The sequence below is a fragment of the Phascolarctos cinereus genome, unplaced genomic scaffold (genome assembly GCF_003287225.1).
Source record: "Phascolarctos cinereus isolate Bilbo 61053 unplaced genomic scaffold, phaCin_HiC Scaffold_726;HRSCAF=1367, whole genome shotgun sequence".
Lineage (NCBI taxonomy): Eukaryota > Metazoa > Chordata > Mammalia > Diprotodontia > Phascolarctidae > Phascolarctos > Phascolarctos cinereus.
In genome coordinates this window covers 330,716,220-330,735,628 of record NW_027556098.1, presented here as the reverse complement: position 1 = coordinate 330,735,628, position 19,409 = coordinate 330,716,220, and the positions used below count along the sequence as shown (strand labels likewise).

The 19,409-nt window shown below is 38.1% G+C and overlaps 1 protein-coding gene across 1 annotated transcript in view; it reads right to left on the bottom strand.

Moving 5' to 3' along the window:
• The window catches only part of CCDC81 (coiled-coil domain containing 81), a 74,977-nt gene that overhangs the window by 8,566 nt on the left and 47,002 nt on the right, over window positions 1–19,409 (bottom strand). The window contains 7 exon segments of the mRNA XM_020993819.2: window positions 1,998–2,166; window positions 2,169–2,223; window positions 2,338–2,416; window positions 4,366–4,538; window positions 14,525–14,629; window positions 17,223–17,369; window positions 17,806–17,896. Coding sequence (XP_020849478.1) covers window positions 1,998–2,166; window positions 2,169–2,223; window positions 2,338–2,416; window positions 4,366–4,538; window positions 14,525–14,629; window positions 17,223–17,369; window positions 17,806–17,896 — 819 coding nt within the window.

Here is a 19,409-nt window from a genome sequence, read left to right as displayed (position 1 = left end):
TACATTTAACTTGTTAATGATTACACTATAAGCACTTTGAAGGCAGAGACTCTCTTTCCTAAACTTTCCATCTCCCCAGTTGCCAAGTACAGTGTTCTGTGCCCAGTAGACCTTGAACCAATGTGTTAGAATTGGCAATGGGACTGAAATTAATAGAACCCTCTCCTTTCTCAGAGGAGGAAATTGAGCCCACAAAATATATAGCTTACAAACAATAAGCTTGGACTTGAACCCAGAACAGGTCTCCTGACTACAAGTTGAGTGTTAGTGATACCTCTTCTCCTACTGAATGTCTTGGCAACTTAGCCCCAGATTCATGCTGCCCTGCCCCAACCATCCTCTAAGCAACTCTACCCATCCATGAAAAATCACTTCCCCGTTGCCCTAGTTAATCACGTCTTACCAACTCTAGCAGACTCTTTTACCACCAACATCACACTAGTCTCATGGTCATATAATAGCAAATTTCTGAAATCCAACTGCCCCTATTGTCCATGGTCATGGGCAGATTCCATAGCACAAAAGCCTAGAGACCCAGGATAGTCATTAGTGAAATCCAAGAACCATATGAAAGACAAATGTTGAGGGACTGTGGATTAAAATATTATAATAATACAATAATCCTAAGAGGCTCTTGTTGGGGGCAGCCCAGCAGGAGGGAAATCCCCCAAGAGGATTAGGCAAATATAAGCACTTCAGGGAACCTCAGCTGGGGTGCCCAAAGCTTTTATTCCTTATTCTTTTTATTCTCCTGAAAAAAAAAATAAACAGAATCTTTAGTACTCAGTAAACACTCTTTGTGTTTGCTAAATGCTTAGAGAATTTCAGAGTGTCAGGCTTAGAAAGGGACACCTTAGAGGCTTTCTAATGCAACTTATACTTGAAAATTGAAAGTCCCTGCTACAATCTCCCCAGCAAGTAGTCCCCTAGCCCAGGGGAGGGGAACCTGAGGCCTCGAGGCCACATGTGGCCGTCTTGGTCCTCAAGTGGGGCACTTGGACTGAATTCAGGTCCCCCACCCCTGCCCTAGCCTCTGCTTGACACCTTGCAATGATGGAGATCTCACTACCTCATAAGAAAGCCCATTTTACTTTTGGATAGCAATTCCCAGTTAGATTATAGCCACTCTTCTGGAGGGTAGTACAGGCAGTGAGAGATTTTTCTGTGGCAGCATTAGACAGGACTATATGGGGAACCAGGAATATCCCTGAGCCTTCTGAGGTGAGCATAATAATGGTTACCTCCACTCTCCCTCAGCAATGACTATCAGAGGAAGACTGTGGAGCTGTGGGGGTATGGGAAGCAGGGCGAGCAGGGGTCATGACTGACTGATCAAGCGTGACATTTCTTTCATCCTTACATGGATAGGTGATCATAGAATGTTTTAGCAGTGTTGGTGGGTTGAAGGTAAATTGAAGCACCAGGAGTATAACTGTACCTTTAGTCACAATGTCTACTCTTGGTGAATTCCGGCAAGGAGTGAGAGTTGGATGGTGGTGTTTAGAGGTGCTTTTCATTCTCATGGGGTTATCTCACAACAGGGCCATGAAATGAGCAGCGGGGTAAGTAGCCACAGAGAGGGTGGAGAGACCGCATGGTCAGCTCCAGAATGGCCGCTGCTACAGTGTAACACCATGTCTGACCCTGGGCAGAATCCTGAGCTACATCCTCATCCTCTGTCCGGCCAAGTTAGCCATGACACATTTATTTTTGCTTAGAGTTTGCATGTTTTTGTGAGTGTGCACACGTTTGGATGCACACAGTTGTGTGTGCATGTGTAGGTTGTATGAAGGGATGGATAAATGCATATCTGCACCATACATTCTATTATGTGCATAAGAAGGGGCTTTCATGTGCATGTGTGCATTGTACATATCGGCGGCCCAAAGTGTTCCAAACCTTTTCCACGTGTATTATGTGTGCACGCTTTGTATGTATGTATGTGCGTATGCAAATGTTTATGGAAATTTGTTCGGCTCAATTCCCAGCATCCTTACTCTCTCTGGGTCTTCTGCAACATGTCTATATCCCGCTTCTGATCCACCAGCTGGCGCAGGATGGCTGTCCTCTTCTGGTCGGCAACCGTCTGCAGCTGGTGTTTCATGTACTTCTGTTCCCGCTGCTTCCTTTCTGCCAAACGTTCATTAGACGTGTCCATCTTCCCAAGATAGGCTCTGATGAATCCGGCTCAAACACGGGCAGTGGAGGTGGCCTGTTCTTTATCTAAATACAGATGGGGAGAGAGGGCGAGTTTTTCCCAGGAATCCAATACTCAGATTGGACAAGACGAGCTTGTGCACAGAACACAATGACATGCTTTGAGGGTTAGCCTCCTACCTGGGCATCCAAGGCCCTCTTGTAATAGTGCGCTTCTTCCATCCTATCTTTTAAGTACTTTGATCTTTGGGCAGCCAAACTAAGGACAAGACGGAGAGGTAGGAAAAGGAGAGAAGGTTTAGCCACATTTCCAAGAAATACAGCTCATCATTATTGACCAGTTAATCAGTAAGCATGCATTAAGCACCTAGGATGTGCAAGGAACTGTGCACTGAGAATATAAAGAAAAATTAATTCAGCACCTTTGGGCATGACACGCAGTTACGGTATTTCTTGTCTTTTCAACGACAGGGGAAGGGGATGGAAGGAATGAGAGAACTTAGAATTGAAAACAAAAATTAAATTAAATTTTTTAAAGAAGGAATTGAGACCCAGTACTAGGCACTGTACAAAGCAAAGAAAAAAGAAGAATCAGACGCTCTCCATTGAGAGCTAATATTTTTAAACAGACATAAATGCTACACAAAGGCAATATGCAACCAAAAAGCATAATACTGTGAATGTTCATAATCAAAATGTGTCCCACTTTATATAAAACTTGACATAAACATCTATACTTACAAGCAGATAAATTAAGGTGTGACTGATTATTCACTAAACAAAAGCCATTGCCAAGATTCCTTTGAGTAGAGAATTTCACTCTTAAAAAGTGATTCTGGGGGCAAGTAGGTGACCTAGTGGATAGAGCACCAGCCCTGGAGTCAGGAGGACCTGAGTTCAAGTCTAGACTCAGGCACTTGACACTAGCTGTGCGATCTTGGGCAAGTCACTTAGCCCCAATTCCCTCACAAAAAAAAAAAAAAGAACTCGGGGCAGCTAGGTGGTACAGTGGATAGAGCACCGGCCCTGAAGTCAGGAGGACCTGAGTTCAAATTCGGCCTCACACCAAACACTTGACACTTACTAGCTCTGTGACCCCGGGCAAGTCACTTAACCCCAATTGCCTTAAAAAAAAAAGGAACTAAAAAATGATTCCAGGGGATGCTAGATAGTGGATAAGAGCACTGGCCCTGAAGTCAGGAGGACCTGAGTTCAAATCCGGCCTCACACCAAACACTCGACAGTTACTAGCTCTGTGACCCCAGGCAAGTCACTTAACCCCAATTGCCTTAAAAAAAAAAAAAAAGGAACTAAAGAATGATTCCAGGGGATGCTAGATAGTGGATAAGAGCACTGGCCCTGAAGTCAGGAGGACCTGAGTTCAAATCTGGCTTTGATACTTGATCCTAGCTATGTGACGCTGGGCAAGTTACTTAACCCCAGTTGCCTAGCAAAAAACAAAACAAACCAAAAAAAGATTTCGTTTACATGCAGCCTTTATGTAAAGTGGGGTGCACTCTTAAGCATGTAAGCATTATGTTAGCATATATTGTATGTATTTATTTCCTAGAATATACTTGTTTCAGTTCAATAGATGTCTCCTGAGCATTTAACTCTGGTTGTGTCCATCCCTTACTATGAAAAGGATAGCTCTTAAGGAAGGAACAGACATGCTTTTTTGATGATGTAGCAGAGAGGTCAAACTCACTCACCAGAACTTCTGTGGAGGAACCAGATTAAAATATAATTGAAATGTTTAACAAAATAAAAATAAAATAATATGACATTGTGATTTTCTAAATCAATATGTTCCCTGAAGGGATCATTCCCATTTGAGTTTGACAGCACTGATGCAAAGCACAGCACCATGTCTATTCTGTTTACATCTCATCTAACCATTTGCACCTAAATGGGAAAAATGCCAACTCACCGCATGACTCTATGACCTTGCCTGCATCTAGTAATACCAAAGCACTTAAAAATGGCAGAGGTTACAGAAAGACTAAATAATGGTTATGCTAATGAAAACAATAAAAATAATAAAAATAATTTCTACATTGAGATTTTGTTCTGTGAAATAGTTTCTGTTGGGGCCAGTTATTACAGCCGAGTGGTAATGAGAACATTAGCACAGGGTCAAGTCCCACTAGGAATCATCAATACAAAAGCTCACTTTCCGATGTTCAGAGAAGGGCAAACTGGACTTACTCTTCCGTGAGCTGCACTTGTTCCAGGCGGTCCATTAGCTCGGTATTCTGTTTCTGCTTTAGTTCCTTTTCTCGTTTGCTCTCCATTTGTTTCAAAAGACCTTGGGAATATTCCTCTTGCTTAGCAGAATTAATCTCAGGACTAAGTGGTCGTTTGTCAAAAATATAGGATTTCTGGAATGAAAGAGCAGTTCATTCATGCTAAGAGCACAAACAATTGGAGATGAAGATTCAAAAGCCTTCACTCAATCGACTGAGCATTCATTGAGGGTTCGGCTCACTACCGGCTGCTGAGGAATGACAAAAGAAGTGGCCCCCCTGACCTCCAGATGCTCATATTCCTGTTGTAGGGGGAAACAAGACATGTAAACATGAAACATTCAGGAAACAAGTACTAAATTATAAGTACAGCAGAAAGTAGTTCAGAAAAAAAGACATCAGCAAGTGATGAATCATGGCAACACAAGATTGAGAGTTATAAAAAGGTATTAGGGATATAATGCCAGAACCAAAGAATTATAGAATCAACCAATTGCAGAGTTGGAGGGGATTCTTAGGTCCATCCTACACCTGAAAAAGGATCCCTTCCATATCACACACACCAAGTAGTTATCCAGCCTTTGACTGAAAACTTCCAGTGAGGAGAAATCCTCTGTCTCTTGAGGTAGTCCATATCCTCCTTGAACAATGCTAATTATTAGAAAAGACAGCTAGGTGGTACAGTGGATAGGGCACTGGGCTTGGAATCAAGAAGACTCATCTTCATGAGTTCAAATCCCACCTCAGGCACTTACTAGCTATGTGACCCTGGATGAGTCATTTAACCCATTTGCCTCAGTTTCCTTATCTATAAAATGAGCTGGAGAAGGAAATGGCAAACCACTCTAGTATCTCTGCCAAGAAAACCCCAAACGGGGTCATGAAGAGTCAGACACAACTGAAGAACAGCTAAACTGAAATGAAATACAGGACTTCCAAGAATGCCTGACAAAAATACCAGACTTGCATAGAAAGTCTGAAGTACAACAATAAAGGTCAAAAGAAGCATAAAAGGGCCAATGTGAGTGAGCTGCCATAAATAATTAGACAAAGATAAACTATTTACCTTCTAATACGGGGAGATAATACATGTATTCGCTCAGAACCCTATCATCATCAGGGGTCACAGATGGGAGTCTAATTAGATAGAGGGCCTGGGAGTGATTATTGTGTTCTGATGACCTTAAAAAGAAGAACAGAAAGGAAGGAGAAGAATATACTATGGTGAGGGAAAAGACACATGTGGGAAATTATCTCACATAATTGGGTTGTGCAAGTAGAAGATTATACAAACAAGAAGGAAGGGGAGTGTGTATACTTGAATGGCACTCTCATCTGAACTGGTGAAAGGAGGAAAGAACAAATGCATACAGAGAGAGAGAGAGAGTTAGATACAGAAATTCATCTTAACTTAATTGGAAAAAGGAGATAAAAGGGAAAAGGGAAATGGGGAGAATTAGGAGGGCAGATTAAAGAAGAGATTAATCTTAAGCCAAAAAAACTCTTAAAAGGGGGCAGAAAACAAAGAGAAAAATTATGAAGATAGGATTGAGGTAACTACACAATTAACAACTGTAATTGTGAATGGGAATGGGAATTCAACAATATGTTACTTACAAGAAACAAACTTAAAACAGAAAGATGAACTCAGATAAAATAAGGGGCTGGAACAGAATCTATTATGCTTCTCAACTGAAGTTTAAAAAAAAAAGCACGAGCAATAATCATGATCTCAAACAAAGCAAAAGCAAAAATGGCCCTAATTAAAAAATATAAACAGGGAAACTACATTTTGCTGAAAGGTACCATAGAGAATAAAATGATATTGATAGTAAACATATATGCACCAAATGACATTGCTTATAAATTATTAAAGGAAAAGTTAAATGAGTTAAATAGACAGCAGAATTATAATAGTGAGGAATCACAATTAATCCTTCTCATACCTAGGTAAGTCTAACCAAAAATATGAATAAACAAAAATGACCTGAATGGAATTTTAGAAAATTTAGATTATCATAGACCTCTGGAGATTATGGAAAGGTGTATACGTATTTCTCTCAGTGGTGTATGACACCTTAACAAAAATTTACTGCGTAAAAACCTCACAAGTAAATACAGAAAAGTTGAAATATTAAATACACATCTGTTACGAACAATGCAATAAAATTATATTTAGTAGAGAGCCACTAAAGAAACTATAAAAAGTTAATTGGAGAATGAATAATAATTCTAAAGGACATGTGGGTAAAAGAAGAAATCATAGAAACAATTGTTAACTTCATTAAAGAAAATTATGACAATAAGACAACACACCAAAATTATGAAGATAAAGCCAAATCAGTTCTATGGGGGGAAGTTCATATCTATAAACACTTTCATCAATAAAAATGAGAAAGAATAAATCATTGACTTGGGCATATAATTTTTTTTTAAAAAATAGAAAACTAACAAAATAAAAACCTCCAATTAAAATCCAAAATAGCAGTCCTGAAAATCAGTTGACAAAATTGAAAGCAAAAAAAAATTATATTAATAAATAGAACTAGGAGCTCTTTAAAAACACACACACACACACACACACATACACACACATGTACACGCTAAGGTAGATAAACCATTAACTAATTTGATTTAAAAAAGAAAACCAAATTACCAGTATCAAAAATTTAAAAGGAAAATTTACAATGAATAAAGAAATAAAAGAAAATACTATGAGCTATTTTACCTGATTATATGCCAAAAAACTGATAATCTAAATAAAATTAATGAATATTTACAAAAAATGCTCAGGTTAACAGTAGAGGAAATAAAGGACTTAAATAACTCAATCTTAGGAAAAAGAAATTGAACAAGCTAAAAGTGAACTCCCAAAGGAAAAAAAAACCAGGACTAGATGGATTTACAAAGGGAATTCTATCAAATACTTACAGAATAATTAATTCCAATACTACATAAGCTGTTTATAAAGGGGGTAAAAAGGGTCCCACAAAATTGCATCAATAATGCAAATATGGTCTTCATTTTAAACCAGAAAGATTCAAAACAGAGAAAGAATGCTATAGACCAAGATCCCTAATGAATATTGATGTAAAAAAAATTTAACATTAACTATAGCAATACATAAGAAAGAATATACACTATGCTTAAGACTAGATTTATGCTAGGAATACAGAACTAATTCAATATTAGAAAACTATAAATATTACAGACCTTATTAGTAATGAAAACAACAAAAATCATGATCATATCCATAGATGCAAAATAAAACTTTTGACAAGATACAACACCCATTCCTATTAAAAACATTAGAAAACATAGGGAAAAGTGAATCTTTCCTTCACATGATAAGTAGTGATCTATCTAAAATGAAAAGCCAATATTATCTGTAAAGGAAATAAACTAGAGGCCTTTCCAGCAAAAGCAAAGGTAAGACAGGGATGTCATTATTATCATTAATATTCAGTACTAGAAACGCTAGCAATATGAGACAAGAAAAAGAAACTGAAGAAATAAATTTAGGTAAAGAATAAATAAAATGATCACTTTTTGTGGATGATATGATGGTTTACTTAGAAAACCCTAAAGCTTCAACTAATTGAAACAACTAACAACATCAAAGTTGCAGCATATAAAATAAACCTGCGTAAATAATTAACATTCCTGTATATTACCAATAAAATCTAACAGAGAGAAATTGAGTGATTTTATTTAAAATTACTGTAGAAAGGATGGAATACTTGGGAGTCTACCTGTCAAAACACACAGAGGAACTGTATGAACACAATTATAAAACACTCTTTGAACATGAATAATGGCATTTCTAAATAACTGGAGAAATATTAATTGCTCATGATAAGGCCAAGAAAATATAATAAAAATGGCAATACTACCTAAATTACTTTACTTATTAAGTGCCATGTCATCAATTACCAAAAAAGTACTTTCTAGAATTAGGGAGAGGAAATCATCTGAAGGAAGAAAAATTCAAGAATATCAAAGGGATTAATGAAAAAAAGTTGAAAGGAGGGAGCCTCATAATACAAGATCTCAAACTATATTACAAAGCAGTAACTATTAAAACAATTTTGTGGTGGGTAAGAAATAGAAAGGTCGATTAGTGAAACAAATTAGTTATTCAACATATAGAAGCAAACAAGCACAGTGGCCTAGTGTTGAATAAACCTAAAGATCCCAGCTATTTGGGTAAGAACTCACTATTCAACAAAAGTTGTTTGAAAAAATGGAAAGCAGGCTGGCAGGAAATAGATATAGACTGACACTCACACTGTATCATCACACTATATATCAAGACAACCTCTAAACGGGTACATGATTTAGACATAAGAAGTGATATCATATGCAAATTAGAGGAACAAGGAGGAAGTTAAATGACACATTTAAAGCCTTAAATATGGAGTTGGGGGTCCTGAATTCAAATCCTACCTCTGCTATTTACTACCCATTTAAGCAGTTTCCATTCGGCAAGTCATCTAAAATGTCTGGGCCTTAGTTTCTTTATCTGTAAAACTAAAGGAATGGACTGAATCATCCATTGGGTTCCTTCTAACTGTAAATCCCGTGAGCCTGTGAAATGGAGATGGTCATAAATCCTTGGTTCAGTATGCTGTGGAGGTGGTTGAGACACATCTTGAATGAATGAATGAAAAAGCATTTAGCAAATGATTACCATATGTGGGCTAAATGCTAGAGAAATCATGCCGTTAGTAATTGAGCAGAACTAACTCCTGCAGTTGGGCATGGTAAGCAATTAAAAACATGACAAGACTTGCTGTCTAATGTCCTCCAACAATCTACTTCAAGACATAATTTTTTTATCTGCACCACATTTGCAACCTAACCATTTCCTTGAGGGTGAGGAGTTACAACACTGTCAAGCTTGTATAAAGAAAAAGTCCCATCCATAAATTCCTCAATCAACTGAGGTAAATGTAGGCTCATTGTCAAAAATGGCACATATGTGTGACAAATAATCAGTACAGAGTAGCATTTATAGAATTTATTATTTTAAAGAGGAATCTTTGATAACTAGGTTCTTCCTCTGGAATGGCCCTTCCAAGTAAATAATTTCTTTAAATTGAAGTCTCTTTGTCATCTTCCATGGAAGTGATGAGTTAAATTAAGTGGCCTTGTGTTAGAGCTGCTGTCTGCTGCCCCTTTCTTCTCCAATCTACTCCTAATCCTACTACTGGTAAAAAGGAAAATCATATGTCAGATGTGAGTCTGGAAACACACTATCTTAGGAGCCAACTTTCATTCTAGGAAACTGCCCTATTGATGGTTCAATTAGCCTAAGGACCGGGGGAGTTTTCCTAGCCCCTAACACAACCTACCTGTGCTAGCTGAACCCCACAAGGGAATCCGCTTTTCAGGATAAGCAGAAGATGCAATACCAGCTCTGGTAAAGACCAAGATACAAGTAACTCATGACATCAGAAAGCCAAGGAGCGAAACCACCAGACACTAAGGACCTGGCTTCCTTTGCATACCCATTTTTATATAAGCGTTCTCTCCTAGTCAATTTGCACAGACCTGCAATACTCTAAAAGGAAAAAACCAGAACTCTCAGTATACTAAAGTAGGATTGGTTCAGAAGCTGACTGATAACTAGTAACAAGGGATAGGAATCCTTTACTGGCTCTTTCTCCCAATCATGCTCTTTGGGACCATGGCAGCCAGGTGATGATGCAGTGCATAGTCCTGGAACTGGAGTCAGGAAGACTTGAGTTTAAATCCAACCTCCGACACTTATTAGCAGCATGACCCTGGGCAAATCACTTAATTTTTGTTTGCCTCAATTTCTTCAACTATAAAATGGAACTAGTAAAAGCACCAACTTCACAAAGTTGTTGTGAGGGCCAAATAAGATGATAATTGTAAAGCACTTAGCACATTGGTGTCACATAGTAGGTGCTATTTAAATGCTTGTTCCCTTCTCCTTCCCCCATAATCAGACATTATTGCTGACCCAGGGGTGTCTAAAAATCAAATGAGACAAGGAAGGCAAATAAATGCTTTGTAACCAAAAAATATATAAATGGTGTCACTATATGCTCTGCTCCTTATCAGTCTTTTCAATATTCAAATCAGTTCTGTGCTACCAAACAATTTTTAGTCAATGTGTTCAACAGTTACCAGATATCAAGTCAAATCAACACAAATTTAATGAGTGCATACTATATGCCAGGCACTGTGCTAACTACCAAGGATGCAAAGAAAGATAAAAACACAGTTCGCACCCTCAAGGAATTCACATTAGTATAATGAGGGACACGATATGTACAGAAACAATTAAATAGATTACAAAGAACTCTGAGGGGCAGCTCGGTGGCGCAGTGGATAGAGCTCTGGCCTTGGAGTCAGGAGGACCTGAGTTCAAATCCAGCCTCAGACACTTGACACTTACTAGCTGTGGGACCCTGGGCAAGTCACTTAACCCTGATTGCCTCACCAAAAAAAAATAAATAAATAATAAAAGAACTCTGAGAGTAGTATTAGGGATGCTGGGGAAAGCCACCTTAAGTGAGATTTGAACTGAGTCTTATAGGAAGACAGGAAAACTAAGAGACAGAAGTGAGGGGGTAAGGCATCCCAAGAGAGGTGTACAACATATAGAGTAACCAAGGTCGCGTGATGTCTGCTTTCTGGAATAATAGTGTGGTTTCTCCATAAAAGACACTCTTCACTGGTGGATAACTCATGTCAATGTCTCATGAATGGTTTTAATATCTCAAAAATCTTTCACTATTGCGTGCCCTCTCCACATCTAGTTTTTACGTCAGACAATCTGAGATCTTGCAAAGTTAATAATGGATGTTTTGTATTGAAGCAATGGGTCTTCCATTCATTTATTAAGGGCCTATTATATGTATAGCACTAAAATACAAATATAAAAATATATGAAATATTTTTAAAAATACAAAAATATATCCTGACCTTAAGGTGCTTACATTCTGTTAGAGGAAAAAATAAAACAGGCACATAAGAAAATATAAAATATTTACAAAGTTTATACAAAGAAATATTTGAGCTAAGCCTGGTAACATGCTAGGAATTTTAAGAGTTACAGGTGGGGAGAGAGTGCATGTCAGGCACAGGGAACATCCTTTGCAGAGTCACAGAGGCAGGAGGTGGTATGCTATGTACAGAGAAGGACAAATAAGCCACTTTGGCTGAACCATTGAATACATGAAAGGGAGAAATACAGTACACTTACTTGCAAAACAGCTGGAGCTGGACTATAAAAGGCCTAACTACCATCCTGAGGAGGAAAATTATAGCAAGTTATATCAGAAAATTATTTTTAAAATTACAAAAACATTCTTGTGTTAATGACACAATTTAGACAACTGGCCCTTCTAGTGTTAACCTTTACAAGCTTCCATTTCCCTATTTGTACTTCTTAGATACTTTTATCGATGTGTGATCTCTCATTCATGTGGGTAATACCACCAGTAATCAATTGTACATCCTAGATCTGGAAAGACAGCTCCCACTGATTTTTTTTTCTGAGCGGGTAGTTAAGACAATCTCTTTTGATTACGGATCTTATTTAGGAGGCTTATTTAGGAGCACAATGTCATCCACAACAGCAGAAGATGAAGGACCTTATCATCTAAAAGGAGTCCCACTTCACTATTAGAGTCCTCACCAGGTATTCTCCATGACATTGACAAACACTGTTGGAGAGCATCCACCTCTCTGTTTAGTGTTAGTAATCAAAGAGTCATGAAACAAAGTTATCTTTGTTGTTGTTTCTTCCAATGACCCTTGTACATTTTTATCTTTGCCCAGGAGAGATACCTTGTTAGAGGGTGGCCTTGGTGCAGTGAATAGTGCGCTGGGCCTGGAGTCAAGAAAAACTCATCTTATTGAGTTCAAATCTGGCCTCAGACGCTTACTAGCTGTGTGACCCTGGGCAAGTCACTTCATCCTGTCTGCCTCAGTTTCCTCATCTGTGAAATGAGTTGGAGAAGGAAATGGCAAACTACTCCAGTATCTTTGCCAAGAAATCCCCAAATGGGGTCACCAAGAGTAAGGCATAACTGAAAAAAAATGACAACTACAACAACAACAAAAATATAAGCCCCTTGAAGTCAGGGATTATTTTTTGTCTTTCTACCTAAAGCACTTATCATAGTGTCATATATACAGTAGGCACTTAATATTTGTTGAATTTGTCAAGGAGTCACACAATCTCCCTCAGATCCACATAAATATCTCAGTACGTTGACCCACTGTGCTCAAAGCCTTTTCTGAGTACTGTGACAAATACTGCAATGTTCTGAAGCACCTTGCCATTAACTACCTTTTTTTTTCCATTAACTATTAATATGGTACAATCCTGTGGGTTTTTTTCGGTTGTGTGAATAATCGAGACGACCTGTTTGTAGGCATACAAGAAACTATTAACAGTTCCCAAGTTCCTCTCTGATAGATTCTGAAATGGCATGCTTTCAAGGCACCTCTTCTTACAGAATCATCATTCCTTATCCTTGAATCTGCAAGCTGGGCATCTGCAGCCTGAGCTATGGTTGGCATATCTATAAATCTACCTCTATCTCTAGTTATCTATAAATATGGTAGAAAACGCATTTCCTGAATTCTGTTGAATTGGCTCTGCCTGCATGTGACAGACAACATTTTTTTTAACTTCTCTTGAGAGGTGATAAATCTCAAATTTGGATCCATCAAGAAGCACAAATGTTTCATCACAATCTCTACTTCCAATGTAATCCTGCAGGACATCTACTAAAAAAAAAAACAAATTGTTGGGACATGTGGGTCAGCTCTGGGATATAAGTAGTAATATCCTCACCATACTGCTGACTCTTTTTGTGAAATTTAAATCTCTACACAGAATGATATCATTCTGCCTGTGATGTCACTGCTTTTAATACTTTCATGAGATCTTCAAATGTCTTAAGTTCATAGAATCAGAGATTTAAATTTGAAAAAGATAATCTAACCTAATGTCATAATTAGTTTATAAATGAGGAGACTGAGGAATAATGTGTCCAAGGTCCAAAGGAAGTAAATAACACATCTTTTGACTTTAAACTCAACTTCTTTCCATTACAATAATATGTGAGTGAATCAGGGCATGATGAATATAAGGCTCTTCCATCAGTAAATTTTTCTGAAACAGGCAATAAAAAATGGATATTAACTTTGCCTCAGAATTGACCAGAAATAATTTTATTGTAATATATGTCCTGGTCCTAAAAACCATCAGCAAAAGAGCATTTTTCTATTCAAGACTCTCTATCTTGTTTTCTTCAAGATAGGAGGAAATTCTCTCTATGTAAGAATCTCAGGAAGCTGGCTGGCTGACAACATCATTCTTCGATTTCCTCCAAAGCAACCAATTTTAAGTCTGTCTCAACTCCAAGGTAGAAGCCACATCCAACTGTTAGTTGGTCATACTTGCAAGAAAGTGACATTGCCCAAAAATGTTCATATTAAACAGTGTCCAAGCTTCATCACAAAGAAAAGGTTGCATTGGATATTAGTAAATAGTAAAGGGGATTAGCAGGCTTTAATGTAACAGTCTAATTTATTACTGCAGATTGCTTGGGCAAAACCTTGTTCCGTAAAAAACATTATGGTATAGAAATGTAGGAACTCAAAAGGAATAAAAGACCAGCTGACACTCCAACTCACAAAGAAGAAAAGCACTAACTTTGCACCACAGCATCTCCGGCATTCAGACATAACAACAAAAACTATAGCAAGAAATATAAGAATGATGAAGTGAAGGATAAAAGAGTATCACCTGATACTCATAACATCCACATAACCTCCTGGGGAGATACATACTACAGGAATTATTATCCTCATTTTTCAGATGAAGAAACTGAGGCAAAATTTTAAAAACTGAGGCTCAGAGAGGTTAGGTGACTTGCCCATGGTCACATGACTAGAAAGTGTCAGAAGAGTGATTGGAACTCAGATCTTCCTGTGAGGAATGGGTAGAAAATGAAACCAAGGGAAGAAAGGGACCAATTAAAAAGGAAGGGAAAAGGAGAAAGAGGAAAAAATGGTGTAAGAAGTAAAAGGAAGAAAAGAGAAGGAGGAAGTGGGAGAAAAGGAATACTTACATAAAACTCAGGCTTCTCAATCCTATGGCTTCTGATAGCTTCGGCAACTCCAAGATTATATGCAGCATTTTTCTGATTTTGTTCTCTAATGGCCAAGTTTTTAGCCTATTAAAAAAAAAACAAAATATGTACTAAAATGTGAAACTGAAAAAAGGCAACTCTCTGAGCAACCAACGTTCAGCAAAATCCTGTCTTTTAGAAATGGTGACAGCCCATTAAAATGACACCATAAGTAACCAGAAACGTTCTCTTCTGAATTTAATTAAGCAATTATTAAATACCTACTGTATTCAGCATTGGAAGAAGTAGAATGATAAAATAACAGCATTGAAAAGATACATCCAGTTGGTGCTGAGCAACAGGAAAAGACAGAAAAGGAGAGAGGAAGGAAAAGATTGGGGGTTCAGACTTCCTTCAGCAAGGAATATCTTTTACAGTTGCAGACTACAGTTTGCATTAGGAGCTTTATAAGAGACTACTTACTGATTATTTCATATTTAGGCTAAGTGAAGCCAAATAATGAGGAAAGTCTCGATTGATAGAGGGAGGCACCATGAACAGGTGTAGCAGTCAGGCAGTTTACTGAGGAAATAGCAATATTAAAGGAAAACCTAAATAATTAATGATCTCCACTTCAACAGGTACTGAGAGCAAGTGAATGATTCTAGTGACTAGCAGATGTTGTACAACGTTTTGTGCTTTTTTCCTGAGGCAAATAAGCACTAAGTGCCTGCAAGGTACAGGTTGGTCTTCTTATTGGAAAATAAAAGCCCTAGAAGACATTGATTCTGGACAAAACCCTACAGCTGCTTCTTTGTGGGATATTTTGTGATCAATTTTAAAAAGAAGGCAATTGTGACAAGTTTTAACTAGGTCAATAACAGCAAATATGAGGGATTAACTTCAATTCCTTTTTTGACATCCTTATTATTAGACTGGCAAATTAGGTGACCACCAGGGACATAGCGAGGCATTTTGAAAATTCTCTAACAATATTTCTGTGGACAAGGTAGACAGTGGTACAGCTAAGGTGACTTTATGACCAAGCCCAGAGAGTGTCAACTAATGAGATGATCTCAATATGGAAGGAAATATCTTAGTGGAGTGCCATACAAGTCTGTGTTTAAAACCTATTCTGTTCCTACTTTTTTCAGTGACTTGGATGAAGATATAGCTGTATGAGCTTCAGATGGCACAACGCTGAAAGAGATAGGCAACTGGATAAAAGAATTGAGGTTCAGAAATTTAAGAGTGATAAAGCTCAGATGAGCTAAGGCTAATGAAGAAAGCGAAAGATAACAAAAAGGAGCTTTTAGCTATATCACTACTGGAGAATCAAAGATGGGATGGGACCATTACTATAAGGGATGGAATGTTGATAACCGAGAAAAGAGAGAAGTGAGAGCTACTAAATATTTTGCATCTATCTTGTCTGCCATGAGGAATGGGCTTTGGGCTGGAAAGAGAGAAAACAAAAAGGGCCAATAGGTAGTTGATAATTAAGGTTAACTAAGGAGATGGTGGATAGGGACTAGCCAGCAATTTCATTTCTATAGGGAATACCTGGGAAAGAAAATTCCCTCTACCAACGCAGGTCAGCACCTTCTCTGCAAACTAGAAAGTCACCTGGAACACAGAGAGGTTGAGTGACTTGTCCGTGTGTCAGGGGCAGGTCTTAAATGGGGTCTTTCTGGTTTCATGGCCAGTTCTTAGTCACTATGCCACACTGATAAAAAGATAAAAGAGCACCTGGCTGCCCTTGATGAATTTAAGTCATATGAACTACATCCTCCTTTACTTTTCTTTTTAATTGCTGATATGATTGTTGATCTCCTGCCAGTGATCTTTGAAATATCATGGAGGAGGGGAGATGTACTGAAGGATAAAAGAAAGGCAAATATTACCCTGATTTTCCAAAAAAAAGAAAAGGAAAAAGAAAAAGAAAAAAGCAGAGTCTAAAAAGCTGTATGGAGTTTCACTTCAGTACATGAAATATTCAATCCCTGCCCTCAAGAAGCTTACAATCTATAGGGAAAGAATACATATATTTATGGGTGTATGGTGTATGTGTGTGTGTGTGTGTGTATATATATATATACATATATATATGTGTGTGTGTGTATACACATATATAGGCATACATAAAGGACTATAAAAAATAGAATATGATAAGTACATCAGAGGCTTATAAAGAAAGTGTTTTTGGGAATAAGTGGAACAAAGTTGAATTTTCTGGGGAAAAACAGAAAAAGCTTCATGGAGAAGATAGCACTTTAAGCCAGGAAAGATGAGTAGGCGTTAAATATGCAAAGACAAGTGAAGTACATTTTCAGGGTGGGGAATGGCATGGGCACCTTATACATCTAAACCTATTCTAAATCCTGGCTTTGGAATTCTTTTAGAGCTAGAAGGGGTTTTTAAGATTAACTAGTCTGTTATTGAGTCTTTTCAGTTGTATCTGACTTTTCGTGATCCCATTTGGGTTTTCTTGGCAAAGATACTGGACAGGTCTGCCATTTCCTTTTCCAGCTCATTTTACAGATGAGGAAACTGAGGCAGAGTTAAGTGACTTTCCCAGGGTCACAGAGCTAGAAAGTATCTGAAGCCAGATTTGAACCCATGAAGATTAGTCTTCCCAACTCCAAGCCCAGCCCTCTATTGACTGTGCCGCCTAGCTGCCTAGCTGATGCCAGGTTACCTGATGTTTATAGAGGGCCTCCTGGTCTTTCAGCATTTGATATTGCTGTATGATCCGGTCATCTTCTATTTCCTTCCTTTTCCTCTCTTCGCTGCAGTACACTGGCACATTGCGTTGGGCTCGTTGTAAGCATACATAACACATCTCCTAAAATAGCAAATTGAAAAAGATATTGAAGTCACTTACAGCCTTTGATTCTTCCTCCCCTTTATACAACTAGTAGTTTTGCAAGCTCTCAAAAGGTTTGTGGTCACCAAACACATTTTATGGAAGAAAACTACTTACTGGTGACAATTGCCAATAATGAAATTTATTTTTCACATGGGGCCCCAAAATATTTTAGGATTTTTAAAATTATTTAGGAATCACATATCCAGCAATTAATATGTGATGACACAGAAAAGGTATAGCAGCATCTGTGAATTAGTAACTCAAATTATTGGCTCAGTTTCTGTGCCAATTATCTGAGGCATCTCAACTAAAACCTAATAATAGAAAGAAAATAAGCATAGCACTCTCTTTGAAAAGCAGAAAGGAAATATTAAAGAGAATCATGTTGTTAGCTTAGTTTTAAATATGCTACCTGTCCTGCTTTTACGTGGCCCTGGCAAAGTGGGATAGCAGTTTTCAGCTTCGTGTCCATATCTGGTTTTGGAGAACCTGGTGATTTTAATCTAGAAAGATGAAACAGATCGTCAGTCTCTCTTGAATACGACCTCTCCTCTGCGCTGAACATTCATTTCTTTGCATTCTGATGGAAAGTAAACTTTGGCAGAGATTTACATGATTGGAAAGGATTTTGGAGGTCATTGAGTGAAGTCCAACCTAACCCTGACACAGGAATGTCCTCATCAGTATTTTGACAGGTCATCCTCCAGCCTTTGCTTGAAGAACTCCACTGACAGAGCCCCACCCTCTGCCCATTTACCCCCTTCCTCACTGAGGAAGCTATTTCATTTGTAGATCACTCTAATTATTAGAACATAGAATTTTTTACTGAGCCAAAATGTGCCTGCCTGTGATTTCCACCTATCATTCCCAGTTCTGCCCAGAAACCCAAACAGGACATATTTAATCACTCTCCAAAATAACATCCTTTTCAATATCTCAGGACAACAATCACGTGCTATTCCCCTGCCCCGAGCCGTCTATTCTCTGGGCTAAGCATCCCAAGCTCCTCCCACTGTTCCTCATGGGCACTCACCCATCTTGGTCACTCTCTACAATTCTCCAGATGTGGAATGATCAGACAGAGCAGCTAACCTCCTTGTTTCAGCATAGCTAGGTGGTGCAATGAGTAGAGGGCCAGACCCGGAGTCAGGAAGACTCATCTTCCTAAATTCAAATCTGGCCTCAGACACTTAACTAGCTGTGTGACCCTGGGCAAGTCACTTAACCCTGATTGCCTCAGTTTCTCATCTGTAAAATGAACTGAAGGAGGAAATGGCAAACCAGTATCCCTGCCAAGAAAACCCCAAATGGGGTTGTAAAGAGTCAGATACAACTGAAATAACTCAACAACAAATGCTTCTTTCATACAACCTAATATTGCTGATTCATCTTTTTCACATGAAGTGCTCTCTAGCCTTGCTGCCCACATCCAGGACTTGTGTAGGTTTTTTTTTTTGAGGCCAAGGGTAGAACTTTACATTTATTTATCCCTTTTAAATACAGCTTCTCTTGTTCATAATCTTTATTTTGGTACTATGGTATTTTGATGAATTTGTGATAGCATCAATATAGACATGACTCTACCAGTGCAGATCAAGATTCATCCATGCCTGTAAATGAGATATCCATAAAACATCACATAGGGCCTAATACACAGTAAGTGGCTAATAAATGAATGTTCTCCCTTTTCTCCCTTCTTATCCAGTGTCATTCTGGTCCATGCCTTCCTGCATTCATAGATGACCTACCAAACAGCGCTGTGGAGGTCTTTTCCTCTAGTTCTTTTAATACAACAATGACACCAGAACTCACTAACATCTATTATTGGACAGTTCAATTTGCTAAAATAATATTCTTTATACTGATCTGGAAAATGCCTTTCTATGGCCTCCTTTATAATGAATGAAAAATATAAGTAATAATAATTGATATTTCCATAGTATTTCACAGTTTACAAAGCACTTTCTAACAACCACCTACCATGAGGTAGGGAAAAAAATAACAATAAGCCATGTT